This window comes from Erythrolamprus reginae, chromosome 3 (genome assembly GCF_031021105.1).
Source record: "Erythrolamprus reginae isolate rEryReg1 chromosome 3, rEryReg1.hap1, whole genome shotgun sequence".
Classification (NCBI taxonomy): Eukaryota; Metazoa; Chordata; class Lepidosauria; order Squamata; family Dipsadidae; genus Erythrolamprus; species Erythrolamprus reginae.
Window position 1 is genome coordinate 30,634,901 of NC_091952.1, and position 22,131 is coordinate 30,657,031.

At 38.4% G+C, this 22,131-nt stretch overlaps 1 protein-coding gene across 1 annotated transcript in view; it reads right to left on the minus strand.

Annotated features, from left to right (window-relative positions):
* The window catches only part of KCNS1 (potassium voltage-gated channel modifier subfamily S member 1), a 42,404-nt gene that overhangs the window by 11,397 nt on the left and 8,876 nt on the right, over positions 1–22,131 (minus strand). Inside the window, exon 2 of the mRNA XM_070748812.1 lies at positions 10,850–11,854. Within this exon, the coding sequence (XP_070604913.1) occupies positions 10,850–11,815 (966 nt within the window). The 5' untranslated portion in view covers positions 11,816–11,854. The remainder of the gene's footprint in view (positions 1–10,849; positions 11,855–22,131) is intronic.

A 22,131-nucleotide genomic window follows, 5' to 3' on the forward strand; every position in this document is an offset into this window, starting at 1 on the left:
TAAAGCGGGGAAGTTCGCCAGGAGTCAGCAAAGAAGCCACGCGTGTGTTTTAAAACATCGGAGCCGGCATGGGGAGGCTTTCAATCAGCCCCCGAGCCCCCAACCCGGACTCGGGGGTTGATTGAAAGCCTCCCCATGCCGGCTCCGATGTTTTAAAACACACGCGCGGCTTCTTTGCTGACTCCTAAAGCGGGGAAGTTCGCCAGGAGTCAGCAAAGAAGCCGCGCGTGTGTTTTAAAACATCGGATCCGGCATGGGGAGGCTTTCAATCAGCCCCCGAGCCCCCAACCCGGACTCGGGGGTTGATTGAAAGCCTCCCCATGCCGGCTCCGATGTTTTAAAACACACGTGCGGCTTCTTTGCTGACTCCTGGTGAACTTCCCCGCTTTAGGAGTCAGCGGAAAAGCCGCGCGTGTGTTCTAAAAGATCGGAGCCAGCCTGGGGAAGCTTTCCATGCTGGCTCCGATCTTTCAAAACTGGCGCGTGGCTTCTTTGCTGCTCCTAAAGCGGGGACGCCCCCCCCCCCAAGCAGAAGCCAAGGACCCCCCACCCCCAAGCAGAAGCCAAGCGAATGCTTACCAAGTGGGATACTACGAGCAGAGAGGAGCCGGGCGCTTCCTTGCCTTCCTTCTTTCGCTGCCGAAAGTGTCAGGGAGGCGTGGCTCGTATCCCGGATGTAAGCTCGGGAGGCGAATGGAATTGAGCTCCCTCCCAAGCTCTTATCTCGAGTTGCTCGCAAGTGGAGCAGCTCGTATGTCGGGGTTCCACTGTATGTTAAAAGGTTAAATAAGGTTCAGGAGAGAAGTGTTTTTAATAGGAAAGTGAACACAAGAATAAGGGGGCACAATCTGAGGTTAGTTGGGGGAAAGATTAGAAGCAAAGTGGGAAAATATTATTTGACTGAAAGAGTAGTAGATGCTTGGAACAAACTTCCAGCAGACGTGGTTGGTAAATCCACAGTAACTGAATTTGAACATGCCTGGGATAAATATATATCCATCCTAAGATAAAATACAGGAAATAGTACAAGGGCAGACTAGATGGACCATGAGGTCTTTTTCTGCCATCAATCTTCTATGTTTCTAAACCAAAGCTCTCCTCTTGGCCACCTACTACAGCTGGACCATAAGCAAGTATCAGTCCCAAGATGATTGCCTAGGTCTAATCAAGGTTGTTTCTTACTTACTGCAGGAAGGAGAGCTTCCTTCAAATGAGACATTGATCTGATTTGTACAGTGTCCTAGTCTATAATTTGTTTAACAAAGGTTTATTAAAACTGGATTGCTTAAGATCATATTATAAGCAATATCACCAGCATGTGTTTGTTAGCAAAATGATGAGATTCATACATAAAACTAAATTATAGTCAAGGGCACCATAATTTGGCTTAGTGCTGGATGTGAATTTAGTTACTGGAGAGAGAAACGAAGAAAACAACTTAACATTATTGTTGTTTTAATATTTTAACAATATGTGACAGTGGTTTGGGAAACAAATTATTATTCAAACACCCAAATCTATTTTCTCTTTCTCACATACCCTGTACTCTCTCTCATAGTCAGTTCTTTCATCCAACGCCTCATATTCCACAAAACTTTGATTTAAAACCTGTAATTCAGGTATAGGCAATACAATGTCTTTTGAGTTTACCTCTACCTTTAGCCCAGTGGTAGGGTTCTTTTTTTTTTTTAATACTGGTTCTGTGGATGTGGGGTTGACAGGAGAAGGATACTGTAAAACCTCCATTCCAGGGGAAAGTTACTGCAAAATCCCCATTTCTTCCTGCTGCTCTCGGGAAGCAGAGAATAGATGGGGGTGGGGCCAATACGGGGTGGTATTTACCAGTTCTCCAAACTACTCAAAATTTCTGCTACTAGTTCTCCAGAACTGGTCAAAACCAGCTGAAACCCACCTCTGCATCAGCCTAGTTAACATGGTCAATGATTTCTGACAGCTGCCCGTCAAAACATTTGGAGAGTCTTTGGCTGCTTACTTGAACTTTAGTTGTAAATAACAAATGAGATGACATATAACTGTATGTAGCAACATCTATGTACTAAAGACTTAAATGAGTCATAATGCATTTTCCAAAGTATATACATTACCTGGTGCTTAAAAGACAACAAGGTAACTCCAACCAGAAATTCCTCAGATTTGCTGGCTGAGGAATTCTGGGAGTTGAAGTCCACAAGTCTTAAAGTTGCCAAGTTTAGAGACTCCTGTTCTGGAATATTCTCAACCTCCAGCAGTGTTCCCTCTAATTTTTGGGCAGAAAAGTATAGTGTCTGAGCGACAGTCCCTTCGGGACTGGGCGGCACAGAAATAATAAACAAATAAATAAACAAACAAACAAACAAACAAACAACCCTGTTTTGCCTCATAGAATTTCAAAATAAAATACTGTACTTTTGTGTCTATAACAGTGAGCTCATAATAGGGCAACTCTATCAATATCAAAATGCCACTTAAATAGTTGAGCTAGTTTCAAACTAGATTTTGATTTTCTTTCTTCCTTACTCCCATTCTTTTTCTTTCTCTTTTCCTTCCTCTCTTTTTTCTATCTGTTTCTCTCTCTTTCTCTCTTCCTCTCTCTCTCCTTCCCTCTCACTCTTTCCCTCTCAGGCTTCTGGGCAGGTTTGGAAAACTCTGAGTTGATGATGATTTTTAAGTGAGCGATTGCTCACTGCTCAGCTTAGAGGGAACTATGACCTCCAGGCTGCCCATCATTCTTGACTTCTGATTCTTAACTTTGAATCTTTTTATTCTAATTTTAATTGTTTTTCCATCTTTAACTTTTATTATATTGTAAATCTGGAGGACAGAAGGGAAAGGGGGAGACATGATCGAAACATTTAAATATGTCAAAGGGTTAAATAAGGTTCAGGAGGGAAGTGTTTTTAATAGGAAAGTGAACACCAGAACAAGGGGACACAATCTGAAGTTAGTTGGGGGAAAGATCAAAAGCAACGTGAGAAAATATTATTTTACTGAAAGAGTAGTAGATCCTTGGAACAAACTTCCAGCAGACGTGGTTGGTAAATCCACAGTAACTGAATTTAAACATGCCTGGGATAAACATATCTCCATCCTAAAATAAAATACAGGAAATAGTAAAAGGGCAGACTAGATGGACCAGGAGGTCTTTTTCTGCCGTCAATCTATGTTTCTATGTTTCTATGTTTCTGTTTCTATGTTTCTATGTTTCTATGTTTCTATGTTTCTATGTTTCTATGTTTCTATGTTTCTATGTTTCTATGTTTCTATGTTTCTATGTTTCTATGTTTCTATGTTTCTATGTTTCTATGTTTCTATGTTTCTATGTTTCTATGTTTCTATGTTTCTATGTTTCTATGTTTCTATGTTTCTATGTCTCTATGTTTCTATGTTTCAGCCATCCAGAGCTGCTGCATTAAGTGAGATGGGTGACATAGAAATGTAATATACAAACATTTATTGCATATTACATTTTCCTGGGAATTCAATAACTGGGATGTTACAATGAAGAGAAGACATTTATCCCATTATCCTCAGCATTCTTTTATCTTCCATTAACCTTCTTCCTCCAATATTTGAATTTATATTTAAAACATCAACACTGATTATGTAAATACTGTATCCTGATTAGGGTTGGGATCAATGTACTGCACCCAGGGCTGAAATCCTCTGAAGTCTGCAATATGCAGACTGCTGGCACTAACATGCAGTGCTGAAGAATGAGCATTTTGAAACCATCAGAGTCTGCAAAGGTGAGTGGAGCAGTGAGGTGGGGATCAGCTGTGCTGCACAATTTAGCAGGAAATCCTGCTTCCTAGCTAATCTAGATCATGCGGCACAGCTGATCGTCGCACAGCTGATCGTTGTATATACAAGTTCATACCAGTTCGCCTGAACTGGTAGCATTGTTTTTACTACCAGTTCAGGCAAATTGTCTGAAGCAGTAGCATTTCACTTCTGACTGCACTCCTCTTGTTATGGCATCCTTTCTAATATGACTGTTTACTAAGTATTTTATCCTCTTTAGGAAAATTAAAAACACAAAGAAAAAAGTCTTTGTTAAAATATGAGGAAGTCTAGACTTAACATTATTAACAACCTCATATTTATACATGGGATATTTCTACTTACCCTATTTAAATCTCCCAATAGTAGTTTGAAAATAATGGATGAACCTAATGATTTGCAGAGCTGAGTCCAAGAGAGAGAGAAATCTCTACTCTGTTCTAAGCTGCTGCAGCTCTCACAGCAACAAAGTCCTCTGACTTCTAATCTATGCAAAACAAATACAATAAATAATTTGTGTTTATTTCCACATCCACGCTCTTATTTCACATTAGGTGCATTCATATGATCATATGCCACCATATATTTGGTTAAGTTACGGTATTTTTAAACCTGAATGAGGTAAGGAATTGTTATTGTTTTAAAAATGGATATATCACCCAGTTTGTGTGTGGGCCAGTCTGCATTCAAACTACCGTAACATGTATTTCCTTTGGTTGTAGTTATATGTAGGAAGTTATCTCATACATTTTTCACAACCCTCGTCAGCTCCTAATCGATTTTGTCTAGGACTGGATAGGGGAACAACCGGGAATACCAAAGCTGTCAGACTGAGAAGCCCAATTAAAAATAAGTAATGGCAAATCACTTCCATAATCCTGCATGAAAAATGTACAAAGATGTTCAATAGGATCTGAGTTTGATTTAAGGCCTTTCTTATCCCAATTACAAACTGGTATTCACCCAGATTAATGTGTACGTGATGTGTTTATTGCACAGTCATTTATAGTATTTTCTTCTGCTTTCTTATTTCAAAACATGTAAAGTTGCCTACAGCTCTTGCATATAAATAGAATCAAGGGAAACCTGTCCTTCTTACTGAATTGAGTGAGAGAAAACTTTATTTTCTATTCAAAACCAGGATTAAAGAAGGAGAGAGCATACATTTTTAGTGTTGCAGTTTATTGCAATTTTTAAAAAAGGTTAAAAGATGTTCTTTCGCTCATCTAGGTAGTTTTCTTAACTGATGAAAGAGGATAATGGTTGAGAAGTAGACTGAAAGGGAAAAGACACCCACATTTCCATACTTTAATTATGACCATTAAAGGCCCCACTTCCAAATCAAACAAAACAGAAGCACTAATCACTGTCCATGAAGACATATGGATCATGCATGATTTAAACAGAGGTGGTATGGCTTCCCATCTGCTCCTTTTCCCATTCATATCACGCTCTAGATAGCCTATCAAAAAGACATTAGGCTTCGGGATGTTGATTCCATCTGGAATCAGCTACTGAAAAAAAGTTAGTTTAATAAAATGTAATAGTCTCACTGGGAGAAGTGAGTTGGGAAAGTCTGCTCTCCGCCTTCGAGAAGGGCAATGGACATTTCTAGTTCACAATGGTCCTTGACATTTTGGTGAATATTTATTGCAATTCTAAGGTCCCCTTCAGCAGGGGTCCCCAACTTTAGGCTGTGGCCCACCTCTGGACCTTGAGCTCTTTGGAATTGTTCTGACTCACATGGCAACCAACCACTAATTAACCTCCAATTAATGCTCAGACACAAGGTTTCAAAATGAAATGATCTATTTCCAATAAGATTTGTCAAGAAGCACAAAGTAGAACCAAAGAATGTCTTTCGACTGCCAAAGTTCAAACGGAAGGCAGAGTTGATAAGACAGATTCCCAAACAAATGGTTTCAAAGGCAAGAATTACTCATGTGCTCTCTTCCTTTGAAGGATCAAACCTTGGTTTTCTGCAAAGGGAACCTCCCAACTCCTCCCCCTTATAGCTGTGCTCAAGTCCTCCTTCTGAGTCTGTGTAGCTGCTCTTGCCTCCCCCATATCCTTCTGATCCTTGCATCCAGGATAGGATCCCTCATCTCCTCTTCCTCATCAGACCTAGGCAAAGCCCCAGTTGGGGGTTGCAAAGCCCCAGTTGGGGGTTCTATAGCCTCTGCAGGACTCTCACACTCTACTTCTCCCTCCTCCTCACTGTCTGACTCCTCTGACAGTCACACAGGCCGACCATGCCTGGATGGATCCGGTTCATCTGGCTCGAAGTCTGTTGCCAGAGGACGTGGCTGAGATCCAACCACAACAGGAACTGGGCCACAGAAGTGGTGGAAACTGTGCCTGCAGAAATTCCCGCTTGTATGAACAGCGGGCGAGTGTATATGTGCACATACTGTCAGCCTCCATTTTTCCTCTTCACCAGCTTGCCTCAGCTGCCACAGTAATGGAGGGAGGGGGAGGTCAGTTAATTGGGAGGGAGGGAAATGTACTGGTGAGTGCCCTGTTTGAAATTGCATATACTGTATTGCTAGGGAGGAATTTTCCCATCACTGTCTGCCTGGTACAGCTAGGCTTCATGGACTTGTTTACAACCTGCTCAAGGTCAATGGCTTTGGCAGCCCAGATGTGGAAGACCAAATGGCCAGCGCACCCACCTGACATCTTCAGACATCGGGATTGGATGGATGGTCCAGGGGGCGGGGTTACTTGGGAGAGTTTTGGGTTTCTTTGTATATGCATCTTGTGTGTCTTTTGCCTCAGAGCTTGCTTTCCTTTCGTTGCTATTACTTCTTGTCTAGTAAAACTAAAAATGTTTTTAGTTTTTAGGATTTTAAAAAAGTCTTTTAACTATTATTAATTGGATCAAATTGTTTTATTATGTATTCTGTATTTGTTGTGAGCTGCCCACAGAGAGTCCACGGAGAGGGGCGGCATATAAATCCAATCAATCAATCAATCAATCAATCAATCAATCAACAAACAAACAAACAAACAAACATGGGTGTCCTCACCACTTGCTTGGAACCATTCCCTCTCCCACTGCAAAGCTGAAAAGTTTGGGGAGTTCTGCCCTAGAGAAGGAGAAGTTGGTTTCCCTTTCCATATGAGGGTGGGGTTCCAACTGGCATTTAAAGGGGAAGCAGTATACGCTGCCTGCTCTTTCATGTCCTGTTTCTATGTTCAATGGATGCATTTTGGAAATGGAAATGGTGTTCCACTAAACTTCTTGGATGGGAACTGTAGGTATATATGGTGAACGAGACAAATAAGAAACATATGCATTAAAAAAAGAGAAATATATTAAATAAATAAAGAAATAAGCAAGCAAGCAAGCAAAAAAATACTTTTCTGAAGGACCTGAAACCTTACAAGGACTTTTTTGTTGAAAATAGAAAAGAAATATGATGATTTTATGGGTTTGAGGATTAAAAGTTGGACGTTCAAGGCATTTGTATAGCATTCAAGGTGGAGGTGAGAGTTATAACACTGTCATTCTCTGTTGAAGAGAAGATCAGAAGCCATTACATTTTCTACACTGACTTTCTTTTCTTTTTTTTCCTTTTCTGGCACTTTTTTCCTTCCTTCTTTTCCCTTTTTTATTTTTATTTTTTAAATTTGACTTTTACTGTATGCAAATATTTTAATAAAAAGAAAGAAAGAAAGAAAGAAAGAAAGAGAAGGATAGAGAGAAAGAGAGAAAGAGAGAGAGAGAGAGAATGAAATTCAGGTTTATGATTGGGTGAAAGAAGTGGCAGTTCAGATTATCAGAGACTACACAAAGGAAAATATTTAGTGGGCATTGCTCAACAAATTGCACTAGCAATTCATTAGCGTTCTTTGGAGCAGATAGGACTTTTCTAGACTTACTGAACATTACAAGCAAATAGTAAAAATAAAAACAGCAAAACAAATTTCAGTCCTTGAAATCTGCTCTGTGCCGTAGGAGATCACGCTTCTCGGTCACGGTCACCTATTCTGACAACCAGACACATGCACACATCAGCTGGCTCCGAAAATCCTGGAGCCAGATGGTGCTCTTGCAAGTTAGCATTAGGCTGCCTGGCAGCAAGCCCATCAATAAACGAGCTACAATCAACCAAGCTGAACAAATAAAGTAAGTTTTAGAAATCAAAAAGGAAAGTTCAAATTTTGCAAGATTTTTTTTTATTTTTCTGCTTTCCTCCTCCAAATCTTCTTTTTTTATGGGAAGGAAGTAAAAGCCCAAACATAAACATAGCCAACTCTAGAGGACCACAATAGAAACCTCTCACTGAATTCTGCAGGGTATAGGAGCTCAATGTGTATAAATACTGCATTTAAAACAGGCATGTTATTAACGCATATTCCATGCCAAGAGCTTAATTTTGCCATTATATAAATCAAACAAAAGAAACCTTTTGGAAGCCAGACAAAATACAGGGATATTTCACATTACTGTAATTCCATATATAGAGGCAAGGACAGATACAATTGTACAGATTCTTATCCTATCTTATCCTATCCCATCCCATTCTGTTTTGGGAAGTGTTGCAGTGGAGATGATGCTAGATAGATACATGTATGAACAAAACTGAAGGGAGTGTAGATGTTGAGAAAAGGTTGATAGGAACGATGTTTACTATGGAAACAGAAGACAGGTATATTGGGTTTCCAACTCATTTGGGCTTTATAACGCTGCATGCTAATTTGCCAGTGACTGCCAGCCAATTTGGAGAGTGACATTGATTTGATTTGATTTATTGGATTTATATGCCGCCCCTCTCCGCACACAACAAGGTAAAAACAATACATAATAACAAATCCAATACCCACCAATCCAATTACAATTTTAAGCTAAAAAAAATCATAAAAAAACCATCCCAGAATATTAAAAAACAAGCACACAATCAATCTAACACTAAAACAACATGGGCAAGGGGGAGATGTTTCAATTCCCCCATGCCTGACGGCAGAGGTGAGTTTTAAGGAGTTTGCGAAAGGCAAGGAGGGTGGGGGCAATCCTAATCTCAGGGGGGAGCTGGTTCCAGAGGGTTGGAGCCGCCACAGAGAAGGCTCTTCCCCTGGGTCCCGCCAGACGGCATTGTTTAGTCGACGGGACCCGGAGAAGGGCAACTCTGTGGGACTGAACCGGTCGCTGGGATTCGTGTGGCAGAAGACGGTCCCGGTGATATTCTGGTCCGGTGCCATGAAGGGCTTTATAGGTCATAACCAACACTTTGAATTGTGACCGGAAACTGATCGGCAACCAATGCAGACTGCGGAGTGTTGGAGTGATATGGGCATACTTAGAGAAGCCCATAATTGCTCTCGCAGCTGCATTCTGCACGATCTGACATAATGGCTAACTGATTGGAAGAGGTCAATTTAAATACCAATACCAAAGAAGAGACTTAACAGAGCATGTAAATTATAATACAATACCTATAATTTCATGTGCTAGCAAAATAATGCTCAGGATCACCCAACATAGATTAAAGCCCTGCATGGAAAAAGAGAAACTGAGCATTGAGCTGGATTTAGAAAAAGCCAAGGAAAATGAGACATTATTGCTGATTCATGCTTGAGAATTGAGAAAGCCAAAGAATACTAGAGAGAGATCACTATGTGCTTAGAAAAATGGGAATTCCAGGAAATCTTATTGTGCTCATGAGAAACCTGCACAGAAGTCAGGAAGCCACAATATAGACAACACATAGCAAAACAGACTGGCTTCAATGTGACAAAGAAGAGAGACAGTTGAATACGTTCTCCATTTTATTCAACCTATATGGTATATATTAAGGGAAGATGGATTGAAAGAAGATGAGTAACTTTAATAACTTGTCCTGTGCTAATGACGGCACTATAAAAACTGAAAGTCCAAAGGGTCTACAAAGTTTAGCAATAAAAATCAGAAGAGCAAAGTGAAAAAATATGGCTAGCAATATATATAAAGAAAATTACCTGGTAGAAGAGTTAAGACAACTTCTACCTTTTAAGATCAACAATCAACAGTAAAGGGATCAGCCATCAGAAGATATACTACAGAATAGCAGAGCAACTATGAAGGCCTTGAAAAAGATACTTGGGTGCTTTTATGTGTCTATGCTTACAAAGATCAGAATAAGGCAGGCAATGATATTCCCCTTGGCACTCTATGGAAGGGAAAGAATTGGATTTTGAAGAAGCAGGAAAGTATTGATGGTTTTGAACTTTGGTGTTGGAAAAGGCTCCCAGGAATATTGCAGACAGCTAAGAAAACAAACAAATGTATCATCAAAAAAAAAATCAACCCAGAGTTCTCACTGAAAGTACAGAAGGCCAGGCTCAAATTATTACACTTTGGAAAGTCAAGTTAATTCTGGGAAAAGTGAAAAGAAAAAGGATGGTCAGCAACAAGTAGGGTGGACTCAGAGTGACCATGGCTGCAGCATTGGAAGACCTCAAGGACCAGGTGAGGGCCAGATGATCATGGAGAATACCTATGTGATCACTGAGAGTCAACATGATTTGATGGTACATAGTATACGAGGGGATGTCACAGAGAGGAGGGGATCACTTTATTCTTCAGGGCACCAGAGGGCCGGACGAGGAACAACGGCTGGAAGCTGACCAAGGAGAGATTCAACATGGAGATAAGGAGGAACTTCCTGACGGTCAGAGCGATGGAACAATCTACCAGCGGACGTTGTGAACTCCAACACTCTGGACATTTTAAAGAGAAGATTGAACTGCCACTTGACTGGTGTACTATAGGGTTCCTGCTTGGGCAGGGGGTTGAACTCGATGGCCTTCATGGTCCCTTTCAACTCTAACAATCAATCAATCAATCAATCAATCACTCAATCAATCAATGGCAGATTTCATGAAATAGGACAAAATGAGTAGGATTGGAGATCAGGTAATCACCCAACAGTCCATCATTGTAATTGAACTTTAAAAAGTTCAAAAGCTGAAATCAGATACAAATGTAAGATTGAAAAAAGACAAAGGTGCTAGTTACTACTCTTTTGATCCCCACTCCCACCCCTAGAAATATGAAATAAAAATAAACGAGTTAAAGCTAATTCACCTTCAAAGTAGCTCCTAAAGATCTCAGGCCTGTTGAATGCCTTGCCAGCTTCAGGACTCGGAATATCCTCATAAGACGAAACACTTGCACCACCTTTCCCAAATTTCCCAGTTCTGAATCTGTCTTCGTGGCCACATCTACCCAGAGGGTGAAATAGAAAGGCAACACTGAGATAATGTCAATCAGATTGAGGGGATGCTTGAAAAACTTTCTCAGGTTTGGAGCCAAAAGCAAGCGGGCGGTGACTTCAAATGTGAACCAAGAGATGCAGAAATACTCCAAGTTTTGCAACACAGAGTCATCCTTCAACTTGCCCTCCTCGTCAAACTGCTGGTACTCTGGCATGCTGTGAATACACATGGTAGCTATGGAAACCAGCACAACACTGATAGACAGAAAGCTGAAGAGTTTGCTTGGGATGGAGTATCCTGGATTTTCCATGGTAAGCCAAAGGCGCTTGCGCAGATTGCCACAGCGGAGCGTACTATAGCGAAGAAGGTCATGGTTGAAATCTAATATCTCATCTGGGGATGTATCCACACTGCTAACTTCACTCTCCTCATCCCAGTTGTGGTGATGTCTCTCCAGCTTCCTTTCGTGATAGCGATAGCTGCAGCAGGAATCCAGAAAGAATTCATTAATGCCCCAGTATTCTATCTCTTGGCAAAAGGAGAAGACACACAGTTCCTCCATAACATGCAGCTTGCCAGTCTGGTAAAAATGAAGCAGGTATAGGAAGAAGCTAGGATTCCGATCAAAGTAGAATTCCCTGGCGCTCACATCATAATCATCACAAAGCTGTAAGATGGATTCTTCAGAGTCACAGGAAAGCAAGCGCCCAAGCCGAGTGTCAGGAAATTTGGAAAGGGCACTCGAACTGAGTCTCCTTCTCAAGCCCCCAACGTTGATGTTGATGACCTCATCCTCAAAATCAGAATCCCAGTAGTTTAATCTCCTGTTGACCATGATCAGTAGGGATGGGGCTAATTTGGCCTGCAGGCAACACTGAAACAGAAAGAAAAGAGAAGATTCTTGGCTTAAACTAACTGGCAAAAACAAACAAATAAATAAATTATCCAAAACATTTAAAGGTAGTTTTGTGCCTGAGAATCTCCTTGTTGTTTAGACAATCTAAGATTTTTTTATCACAAACAAAGGTATTAAATTCTACAGCTAGGAGTGTACATGTGCTTTGATCATATAGTTTAGAAAGAACCCAAATAAAGTTTTCAATTAAAGATTTTTTTTAAAAAAATCCAGAGCAAAACTGGCATTTGAAATTTGTGTTTTTATCGAACTGCCAACAGGGTTTTTTTTTTCCTACATAAAAAAAGAAGGGAGGGTGATTTTGAGTGGAAAAACTGAAGCCGTTTCTTAATTCCACTACCTTGCTGCAACTTCTTTCACGTTGAGATCTGTCTATAATCGCAGGGAATAAGATATATGTCTCTGATTTCTCAATGGAATTACATCAAAAAGTGTTTGTTAGAGAAGAATTATACATATCTATCTGTTTTTGCCAGGAGGTGACTCAGGTGCCAAACGCTGATAATGTGATGCTGCCGTGACAATGCAAGTTTGACACCCCTGCTCTGTGAAAATAATGAAAACAAACATATCAAAATGTATTTTTTTATCCCACAAACTCTAGCTTGCTATCTAAATAAGAAGTTCCTAAAATATCAACTTTGTCAGCAGAGTAGGTGGCAGAATATCTACAACAGGCCAAGGATGATTCACCTTCAAAGAAAACTAAACTTGCATTACCACACCATTTGCTCTACTCAATTATCCTTTCCAATGATTCTCAGCCAAGTTGTAGGTAGTAGAAAATATCTTCTGTGAATCTGTCTGTATGCCGCCCCTCTCCGTAGACTCGGGGTGGCTCAAAACAATAATAGAACAATTCAAGACAAATCTAATAATTTAAAAACATTTAAAAAACCTGTTATTAAAGCAGACATACACACAAACATACCATACATGAATTGTATAGGCCCGGGGGAGATGTCTCAATTCCCCCATGCCTGATGGCAGAGGTGGGTTTTAAGGAGTTTACGAAAGTCAAGTTGGGTGGGGGCAGTTCTAATCTAAGGGGGGAGTTGGTTCCAGAAGGTCAGGGCTGCCACAGAGAAGGCTCTTCCCCTGGTACCCGCCAAACGACATTGTTTAGAATCTACTTGTCTTGCACATTTCAAATGACACCTATGAGCAATATCTTAAAGGCAATCTGATTAATCAGATCCAGGTAATATAAGAAAAAATAGAGAGAGAGACCATCCTTATCTAACATAATGATCCCCAGATTTGCTAAACTTTGTTAACCATGTTAACTATGTCAGCTGAGAGATGAATAAGAAAATAAACTATATTTTTCAGATGATTTTACTTAAAATCTAGTTTATGATTAGGTGCCAGATAGATGTTTTTTTGTCCTGATTTTTCAAGGGTATTGTATTTTCAAAGCAGACAAAAATAAACAAATAATCAGAGAATAGAATTAAAGAATAAAATATACTAAGCTTATAAATGCTGCAAATAAAGGCATATGTTTATTGGGATAGCTAGCATGAAAATCAAACTGAACCAATAAAAGCTGTTCCTAAATAAAATTTAAAACTTGAACATTTAAATCAATCAATCTTAACTAAATAATAATTATGAGAATGCCTGGAAAAGTCTAAAAATAAAATTACAGAAACCTGGCATGTGTATTTGCTCAAATGCGTACTGTCCTAAGAGTCAATGTATCTTATTCATATTTGTCTATAATCTCCAACTTCTCCTCATCGAGTGGGAAATTCTACACAGGGACGGTACATGTATCTGCTTGAATGTGGGGAAAAAATTATATTCAATCAGAAACTTTGCTTTAGCAAGCTTTCTCTCTTCCAACTGGAAACACAAAGAGATATGCAAAAAAAAAAAAAAATGTCTGTAGCTGCCCATAGTCTTCTAAACTAAACTACCTGTGTTGGTTATCTTGTTTAGGTATGGTATCTGCAGTTGACTAAAAAGCTCAGATCCACACCTTGATTTTCTGACAGGTTCATAAAGGAAAAGCCAGTCCTTTGGATATCTCAGGACTCCTCAATATTTTGCTAAACAAATAGCTCTTTTATTTTATCCCATGAAAGAATAAAAAGGCAAAATCTAAACACATTAGAAACTGAAATATATGACTAGGGTTCCAACCATTTAAAGGAAAACACCAGTTCTAAAGTTAGAAATGCCCCCAATTTTATCTTCAGCACGTTCCAGAATTATTTGTTTCAAATTCTACAGAATGATTGTCCATTCTACTTCATAACGACGTGTTGTGGTTGGGTCTGGGCCAGCTCCTGCTCCAAGGACTGTGGGGGTTGGTTTGGGAGAATCCTCACATTATCAGAGACCAGTTTTACTGCCAACAGCTTCGGACAGTGGAGTTTCTGTGTCAAGGGAAGATTCTGGAAGGGAAGATTCTGGGAGTGAAGCAGGATCGGATGAGGAGGTAATTACCTGAGTTTTCCCTGAGGAGCTAGGCATAAGTGAGAGTTTGCCTTACAAACTCCATTGAGCCGGAAAAGCTCCCCGAGTCTTCGGAGAGGGACGGCATACAAATCTAATAAATTATTATTAATTGTTATTGTTATTGTTATTGTTATTGTTATTGTTATTATTATTATTATTATTATTATTATTATTATTCACAGGCAGCCCATTAGCTAATTACCCCATTAGTGTGTCATCATCATCATTAGACTCAGAAGAAGAGGCATTCATAGATGTTTGCAGGCACAGGTTTATGACAAGGAGGGAACAACTGCACAAGTATTATAGAAAATAAGGGAGAACACCTGTGGCTGGGGCAATTAGGCTAATGGGGCTGCTGATAAATTGTCAGCATGGTTGGGAATGTGCGTGGGAAATTCTATGTTTCTATGTTTCTATCTGTATAGTCTGGAGGACAGAAGGAAAAGGGGGGACATGATCAAAACATTTAAATATGTCAAAGGGTTAAATAAGGTTCAGGAGGGAAGTGTTTTTAATAGGAAAGTGAACAGGAGAACAAGGGGACACAATCTGAGGTTAGTTGGGGGAAAGATCAAAAGCAACATGAGAAAATATTATTTTACTGAAAGAGTAGTAGATCCTTGGAACAAACTTCCAGCAGCCGTGGTTGGTAAATCCACAGTAACTGAATTTAAACATTACTGGGATAAACATATATCCATGATAAAATACAGGAAATATTATAAGGGCAGACTAGATGGACCATGAGGTCTTTTTCTGCCGTCAATCTTCTATGTTTCTATGCAGTAAGTTTATGAACTATTTATTCAATACTTAATAGGCTTTTTAAATTGTCCTTCCTTCTCTAGTACCTTAGGATCATCCTTAATTACTTTAAAAATAGGAAATAATTAAATAGTAGGTTTTTACCCATAAACACTTTTATCACTTTAACCGTTATCTAGAACTGAAGTTTTATAGCAATTAAAGAAAATTGAGCTACTTGCCCAATCTTTGATCATACTGACCTTGTGGGTTCAGTACAAAACCTTAAAATGTTACTGTGCTCCTCAACAAATAATGTTGCCTATCTTTTGTCCTTTTTGTGGCTATTCAAATAACCTGACTTAATCGACTGAAAAAGAGTCCAAGCACCTATTTGAAAACTTATCTTGATTGGTAAGCCACTACTATCCAGTCATATGACCTTTAAACCACCACAGGTCACACGATTGTCAAGCCACTCCCACCAGGTTGCATGGCCAACAAGCCACTCCTGTCCGGTCACGTGACCATCAAGCCACACCTACAAAATAAGCCACACCCAAAGTTTGGCAGTAAATTTTTTGGCAGTCCATCACTGAATATGACTCAATGAATATGACTCAATGTGAGCTGGAACCTTGGTATCATTTTGAACAAGATTACTATTGTTCAGACAATTTGTCCAGACAAATTTGAACGAAAATGTTTGAACAGCCATTCAACTGTTCACCAACCCTGATTTTGTTTCACAAACATACCCAATACTCACTTATCACTGAACATCTTTGTGTATATCTGTAGACATGTAAATACAGTGGGATAATGCAGTTCAGGGCTTTTGAAACATAGCTACAGATACTATGGGCTTGTTCTAATTCTCTCTGAATTGTGTCAACCGAGATAAAATGAAATGTTAATTATTAAACACTGGAGAGAATCCATTCAGAAGAAAACATAAGGATTCAGATTATCTTCCTACCAAAATTTAATACAGACTTTTTCACTGAAATCAGTGCATATCACTTCAAGTAACAGGACAACACCCCCAAAACACTAAAAGGGATTATATGTATTTGGGCTTTACTGACTGCTTTTGTGAGTTTAAAAATTATTCTGAATTTAGTCTAGACAAAACAGCATCCTGTTGCCCTTTGCAGATGAATTCTTATTGAAGAAGGTAATCTTCCTTGATTACTTCGCAAACAGTTAAGTAACTTCAGTAGGTCATTGATTTTTCCATTTGTAAGTTTAAAGCTTTAAATCTAGGCAAGCATAATAAGAGCAGATATACCAAACCCAGCAAGAATTCAGTTGAATCCAATGGTAAAAACTCATCTTCATTCACATTACCCTATACCATGTTTTTTGTAAAAAAGGGATTAAATAAATCACAGTAGACTAGTTTATACAATACACAATCATATAAATTTACCCTGCTTTATAAATAACTATTTGAAATTCACGCAACATATAAAATGAAAGCCAAACAAATCATGCTTGGTTCAATGTGTGAATCAAATCAAGATCTAGATCTAAATGTTTTATTGACGGAAGTATCTTGCTAGCTTGCTACATAATAATTTTATTATTATGTAGCATTACTATTAAAAACTAGACTGAGAAGGACAGAAGAATAAAGAGCAGAATGTGCAAAGGAGAAAAGAAGAAATAGAAAGCAAATTAGGAATATAGTAAAGAAAATATATATAAAGAAATGACTTCCCACTTTCATCATAAATATAAACAATATTAGTAATTTATCACTTCCTCTTGAAATACAACAATCGCTCTTCCCATATCCCATCTCTTACCCGTAAACAAATCCATAAAGCGTTGTCATTTCAGTTCCGCTATTAGCAAAAGTTTATTAACTGTTGCCAGAAATAATAACCTATCTATTTCAACCTTAATCAGATAAATCAACTTTATATTCCTTTCTCTTATGTCTAATAATCCATTCAAATAAGGTCATGGCTTGATTTTTTATTTTTTTGGTCCTTTTTTGCAAGATTCTTCGAAACATCAACAAGCGTCACTCTTTTGCTATCTATTACAAACTTTAAAAAAAAAGAACTTAAACTTGTTAAAACATTCCCTCTCTAAGCATTGAAGGAAACTTACCCGTTGTGAAATGTGTCGATCCAATTCTGTTCTTCATTCCACAGCAGTCAATCACCTCTTCATTCTATCAGCAGTCATCAGAATTGATGATTGCTATGAGATGATGGGCAGGGAATGGGCTTTTTGGTTATTCCTCTCCAGACAGGGAGAAGACTTGAGATCTCCTAGAAGTGTTGAAGTGATGCTGCCTTTGGTCAATTCCTTCCTCTGGAGAGTGGGTCATTGGATTGAAAGAAGGGCGCAGAGGCAATTATGAGCATCCTTCTCTCAACAGTGGGGGAGGGATAAGACACCACCTATCTTCAGTCTGCAGCGCAGCCCTTGCAGTAGTTCCAAGAAGATTTCACAACCAGTTGCACTCTGATTTAGGCAACCCAGAGGGCAAAGATAAACCCTCAAGTGGCCTCAAGAGCTCTCAGAGAGAGTGCTAACAAACAGATTACTGCAAAGAAATACAATCCTTCCCTCTCCCCACCATCAGTCTCAACTGTCAATACTTCTCCTTCTATCACCAACCCCTTCATCTGGTGATGATTGATGAAGCTTCTTGGATGAGAAGTGAAACATTTAGTTCGTCTTCCTCAGGAAAAAGGGTCAGTTGCCTTTTGAGGGGGAAAATGCCATTGAGATTTCCTCTGGGAGCCACATCTAGATAGTTTTCAAAATTCTCAATGGGGATAAAACTGATCTTTTCATAATTTTTTTAGACTTAGGAACATATATATATTTAAAGTTTACCAGCCTTTTTCCTTCTTTTATTACAGAAATCAGGATGGAATAATAAAAATTCCAAATTTATATAATTCAGTATTGCTGTTTGTTACAATTAAATACATATATGTAAGAAAGCAACTAAAATGTGTAAATTATGTATACAGTAATCCATCACTACTTCACGGTTCATCTCTTGCGGATTCGCTATTTCACAGGTTTTCAAAGGGGGCTTAAATCCATTAAAAATTCATAAAATTCTTCTACAGTACTATGTACTCTATTAAAGAAACTAGTAGGATATCACATGTAGTTCCAGCTGAGAAACATTATAGAATGGCTGTTTAATGCAAAGGGTGGGTTTTAAAAATCCAAATACTCGTTAAATACATTAAAAAATATCTTTCCTCTATTTCACGGAAATTCATGGTCTTGGAACGCATCCCCTGCGAAAAACGAGCGATCACTGTACCTTAGAAACATAGAAGATTGATGGCAGAAAAAGATCTCATGGTCCATCTAGTCTGCCCTTATACTATTTCCTGTATTTTATTATTTATTTATACCTTCATTTTTGAAATCAATTCCCTGGGTCCAGTCCTAACTCTAACCCATATTGCATTTTTCAGGTATTGACCATTTGCAAAATAAACTGCAGTATTGTGGACAGTAGAGTGAGTCCCCAAGTTTTTATCTTAGAAATCAAGGATCTCTACATTTTAGTAATATTTTGAAATTAGAAATTAACAGAACATTCAGACCTAGTGCATGTGGGATTTGTCATTAAACCTTTATTAATGCCTGTCTCTTCCTTCCAGAACACACACTAAGAAAAGTTATTGCAGCAATTTTTCTGAAAGATCATTATATTTGTTATTGATTTTTCCCGTTGCTTTACAAGAGTCACCATGGTTGTGGTATTAACATGAAAGAAGAAAAAATAAACCTGAAATATATGCAATGGGGGAAAAAAGATACCATTAAATGAGATTCAGTTCCAAAGACTTAAAAATAGTTGTTTTTTAAAACTGATATTTCCGCAAGAGGAGAACAATTCAACTGCATTATATGCAAAAGTGATTCTTATTTAAGCAGACATTAATCCAGCCACTTGGAGAGAACAATTGTAATGTCAAGTTTGTAAGTGCTACAATTTGTCTACAGGACTAACACGCATCGGCTAAATCCAAAATCATGTATTTTTACTTCCCCTATCCCTGGCATTCCAGCACATTAAGTTAGTTATGTGAGCTGTAATTGTTAAAAATGACCGTTTCTGTTTACTTTTTCAGGATCAAAAAGTATTTGTACTGGTACATTGCCGTCCATCAATGCAGAATCTCTGCAGTCCAAGTTTCAACAAAAGCCAGATCTCCAGGGCCTGAATTGGCTGAGTTGTTTCAGATGTGGAAAGGAAAAAGATGATGACGGCTGAGAAAAGATGGAATGAAAATGGCATGTGATTATATTTGCTCACGGAACCATCTTATCATTTCACAGAAAAACATCCTTGGGCCAAAGACAGGGAACGTATCACTCTGCAAACTTGTAGAGGAAAATCCAGTTTTGAATTCTCTTTTCATTCTGGCTTCCACAACTCTTATTATTGGGTATCTAATTTTGTAAAGTTCTCCTAAAGTGTAAAATGGGTGGAACTGACTGGATCCTAACTATTTGCTGAAACTTACACTTCGCCATACTTCAAATAACAAGTAAATGTAGAACAGTGAGTGAACAGTGTGGTTGGGCAGTAGGAAAAGCAAGAAGGATGCTTGGCTGCATAGCTAGAGGTATAACAAGCAGGAAGAGGGAGATTGTGATCCTGCTATATAGTAAGACCACATTTGGAATACTGTGTTCAGTTCTGGAGACCTCACCTACAAAAAGATAATGACAGAATTGAACGGGTCCAAAGACGGGCTACAAGAATGGTGGAAGGTCTTAAGCATAAAACATATCAGGACAGACTTAATGAACTCAATCTGTATAGACTGGAGGACAGAAGGGAAAGAGGGGACATGATCGAAACATTTAAATATGTCAAAGGGTTAAATAAGGTTCAGGAGGGAAGTGTTTTTAATAGGAAAGTGAACACAAGAACAAGGGGGCACAATCTGAAGTTAGTTGGGGAAAAGATCAAAAGCAACATGAGAAAATATTATTTTACTGAAAGAGTAGTAGATCCTTGGAACAAACTTCCAGCAGACGTGGTTGATAAATTCACAATAACTGTATTTAAACATGCCTGGGATAAACATAGATCCATCCTAAGATAAAATTCAAAAAATAGTATAAGGGCAGACTAGATGGACCATGAGGTCTTTTTCTGCCGTCAGACTTCTATGTTTCATTTGGAAAATTGGCCTAAATGAATTTATTTCCATTTCATTTACTACGAATGTTTTTTGTGTGTGTATGTGAGCCTAGCAATTACAGTCACAAGTCTTTGTCATTAAGTGGGTCATCACATGACCAACTTAATTTTACAACTTTTGTGGCAGTGGTCGTTAAGTGAACACAGTAATGACAATGGTCATTAAGTGAATGTTACGGTTGTTAAGCAAGTCCATTGCTTCCAATGGGCTGGCTTTTGCCAAATACCAGAAATAAAGACAACTTTCTGGCAAAACCATCATAAATCACAACCACATGACTGTTAAAAATGTGACCAGATGCCAAGCACCTAAAATGCGGCCAAATGACTGTGAGGGAGGGGTGATACTGGAACATAAGTAGCTTTGGGGATATGTGGTATGTTGTAATTTTGAATAATCACTAAATGACCACTCGTACGTTGAGATCTACCTGTCCTGTAAGTTTTGAGTTTGGAAATAAAGGCCAATTGAAAGAGATGCTTCAAGTTGCGTGCCTAAGTGCACCTTTCTACCTACCATCCCTGTCCTACTGTCCTATTGTCTTCTTTTATCATAGAAACATAGAAGATTGATGGCATGGTCCATCTAGTTTGCCCTTATACTATTTCCTGTATTTTATCTTAGGATGGATATATCCCAGGCATGTTTAAATTCAGTAACTGTGGATTTACCAACCATGGAAGTTTGTTCTAAGCATCTACTATTATTGCATTATTATTTATCATCATCATTATTTACTACTTATGTTATGCTTATTCAAACTACAATCCTATACAGTACTTGTTTGACAAAATAAAGTAAAATAAGTAAAATAAATAAAGTAAAATAAGGGGCGTACATAAGTGCACTGGTGTGCCTTTCGTCCCCTGTCCAATTCTCTTTCCTTTCTCTCACTTATCATGTATATTTTCTTTCTTTCATATATCCTCTCCTCTAAGTTCACTTTACCCTTATATATATTACTACATGTCTATTTTTCTTCCTATGTATTTGTGTATTGGACAAATGAATAAATAAAATAAATAAATAAAATAAATAAATAAATAATAAAGTTTGGAAAAAACTTCAGGAAAATATTTATTTAATGGAAAGGCTTTTCTTTCTTTCTTCTGGAAAAAAAAATAGAGGCAGAATAAAGGATAGGAAAAGACACCTGCAGCCCAATAATAATAATTATTTTTCTGATTCACTGATATATATATAAATGTATACTATGCATGTAGATAAAAAAAATAAAATATTTCAACAACTCCAAAAGTTGATTGTTTTTACACATTTTGTTTCAAAGTACAAATGACCAACGAGAAAGAAAGACAGCACAGAGCATAAGTTATCAATTTGCTTACCATTTTTTACACCGCATTCCAGATTAGTACCTTAATAGGAGAGAATATTTTTAAATGAAGTGAAAGCAAAATAAAGCAATGGCATGCTAACGTTGAATGATGAGACAGATCTTAGTGACGTCTCTAAGCAGCTAGCTAAAAATTCTGTGAGGGGGTGTTGGCATTGATAGAGGTTTTCCATTTCCTAGACCTATATCTGACTTTTGAAAATGTCTTTTGTGTCCCTTTATTTGTTGTACTTTTAACAACCGGGGAGGACAAAGAAACGTTTTTCATCCAGAAAAGTTTTCAAAAGGCTCACACACAGTATGGGAGATGATTGAAATTCTCATCCACAGGCTGCTTAGATTTTTAAAGGTCAAATCCAACTCTATAAATTGAGCCTGGAATTACATCCCTGACTCTGGTTACCAATCACAATAATTTGATTTAACCAAGTGGTTCTGCTCAAAGCACTGATAGCCGCATT